This window comes from Penaeus monodon, chromosome 7 (genome assembly GCF_015228065.2).
Source record: "Penaeus monodon isolate SGIC_2016 chromosome 7, NSTDA_Pmon_1, whole genome shotgun sequence".
In the NCBI taxonomy this organism is placed as follows: domain Eukaryota; kingdom Metazoa; phylum Arthropoda; class Malacostraca; order Decapoda; family Penaeidae; genus Penaeus; species Penaeus monodon.
In genome coordinates, this window is record NC_051392.1 from 8,194,985 (window position 1) to 8,197,661 (window position 2,677).

At 28.2% G+C, this 2,677-nt stretch overlaps 1 protein-coding gene across 4 annotated transcripts in view; it reads left to right on the forward strand.

Moving 5' to 3' along the window:
- Nucleotides 1-793, forward strand: part of LOC119575037 — a 21,967-nt gene extending 21,174 nt beyond the window's left edge. For all 4 annotated transcript variants that reach the window (XM_037922382.1, XM_037922383.1, XM_037922385.1 and 1 more), the window contains one exon: nucleotides 385-793. In XM_037922382.1, the coding sequence (XP_037778310.1) occupies nucleotides 385-490 (106 nt within the window). In that variant the 3' untranslated portion in view covers nucleotides 491-793. The remainder of the gene's footprint in view (nucleotides 1-384) is intronic.
- The last annotated feature ends 1,884 nt before the right edge of the window (nucleotides 794-2,677 follow it).

Genomic DNA, 2,677 nt, shown 5'->3' on the forward strand with positions numbered 1-2,677 from the left:
ATTGGTAAATAGATGGATTGATAGATAGATAAACACACACACACACACACAAATATATATATATATATATATATATATATATATATAATATATATATGTATATATATATATATATATTTATATATATATATATATATATATATATATATATTATATATATATATATATATATATATATATATATATATATATATATATATATATATATATATATAGCGAGAGAGAGAGAGAGAGAGAGATAAGCCCTCACAAGTATACACAAATACACACAAGATTAATTATCAAGCTACCTCTCGCGATTAATCACCAGTTACCTCTTATTACCTACAACACTTATCCCTTCTCTCTTAATCACCTATTACCCATACCTCTCCCTTCACGCAGGCTTGAGAACACACCCACGACCGACCTTCTGGACGACATACCGAAAACACGGGTCTATCGATGGCCGGATCACAGAGATCATCTGTTGGCGGAGCTTCAAGTGTGAGGGTCCAAGATTATGGAAAGGGACATAAATGTAGATTATAGAGACGAATGTTGGTGTTGTAGTCACTGTTATATATATATATATATATGAATATATATATATTTTTTTTCTTCTTCTTCTTCTTCTTCTTTCTTTCTTTTTTTTTTCTTTTTCTTGTTCTTTCTTTCTTTCTTTCTTTTTCTTTAGCAAGTTCACCCACGCCATGTTATCCATTTAGTCAGTTCACCCAAGACAGTTTTCCATTCATGTGGATATGAAAAAAATGGGATAATTTTCCATTTCATTACTATAAGTATGTTTCCGACTGATATATATATATATATATATATATATATATATATATATATATATATATATATATATATGCATATATATATATATATATATATTTTTTTTTTTTTTTTTTTTACAAATCTGTATATCCCCAAAATCTCCCAAGTTAGCAAATATATACTTTTTGCAACCATTATTTATTGTTATTATTATTATTATTATTATTATTATTATTATAATGATGATGATGTGATTGTTGTTTTTATTAATACTATTGTCATTATTATTTTTATTATTATTATTATTATTATTATTATTATTATTATCATTATTATTTTCTGAGAGTATGTTTTTATGTACCGAAAAAAACCTCAACCATTATCTACCTCAAAACACCAATTCATTGAGTAGTTTCTACCGCAAAACCTCTTTTTTTTATCAATACTTAAATTTGCTCATATTTTGCACACATTATTATAAATCCTCTGGTCTCTCGGCCATATGCAAATTTCCATCATGATACGTCAGTAACTAAATAATTAATACGGATAATAACAGATATAACTCGATCATAATCTTGTAAATGAAATATAATGATAGATTAAAGTGACAAGTGATAACAGATTCCTGTCTGTTTAATATAATTTACATAGTTAATATGTAATATAAATTACATAGTTAATAATATATATATATATATATATATATATATATATATATCTCAAGATTCTGTTCCGCGTTTACTGTCGTATGTACAGTATATCTGCGCCAAAATAGATGGTTATATATATAATGGACAACTGAATGTAGAAATAAATTTTTCAACGTACATATATAGTTTCATTCTTAAGATACTGTTTTCTTTCTTTTCTGTAACGTATCGAAGATGCACTTCGTGAAACCGGTGATAATTGACTAAATGTAAACATAGCCAAATGGCATCGTTCTGTTCTACTTAATTATCATCACACTAACTAAAGTAGTAAATATTTATCATCACCAATCTGTTACCTCAGCCATCACCATCGCATCCTGTGCATTGTGGTGCCGTTATACGTAAACTAATATTGTGTGTCTTATAACAATACCATAATATGTTTTGTACATGTATAACACATATAAGTATTTTAAAATGTCACGAGAAGACCTCATTTATTAATAACTAGTTTCTGTAATCTCATTATTATTAAAAGTTTTGGTAGTATTTTCTTTTTCTTTTTCTTCAGCAGTCGAACGAAAATAGCCGAAATAAAATCTATAAGCCTTTTGTTGCATCCCCGAACCCCTATGAAACATTGTTGCAAATTGTATCACGGTCGCTGCAAAACACGATATCATCGAAATTTGTACTGACATAAAAGAAAAAAGACAAATCTTTCGCATAAAAGTCAATAGAAAACCATTAAGGTACTTGATATACTGGTATCAGACTGTACCAAGGCATACAAAAAAAAAAAAAAAGTTTCAACAGGTTCCAGTAATGTACGCTTAATGTATTTGAATGTATCAAAGTGTTAGGAGTTTACGAAATATTACAAAAAGATCTTATCCATGGTGAAATTTGTATGAAACTGTGACCAGTGATGATATGGCAGTAAATAAAAGGTTTTGTGCACAGAAAATATTGACACACACACACACATTTATGCATAGCAATACTATCTGCAAAGGTATAACCCCTTATATTCAGAAATAAATCACGGTTAAGAAAAGAATTAACAGTGTAAAATCCTTCCAGATGGCTGAACTAATTCCCTTATGCTTCTAAAATACAGTACTCGCTCGCATTTATCATTTTACGAGTCACATGGCATGCTACGAAGCAGTGATTGACGCCACAAACAATGCCAACAAAGATTTTGTATTTTCTCTACTATGGACATTACCATTACTGCTTTATTGTTATTCATATTA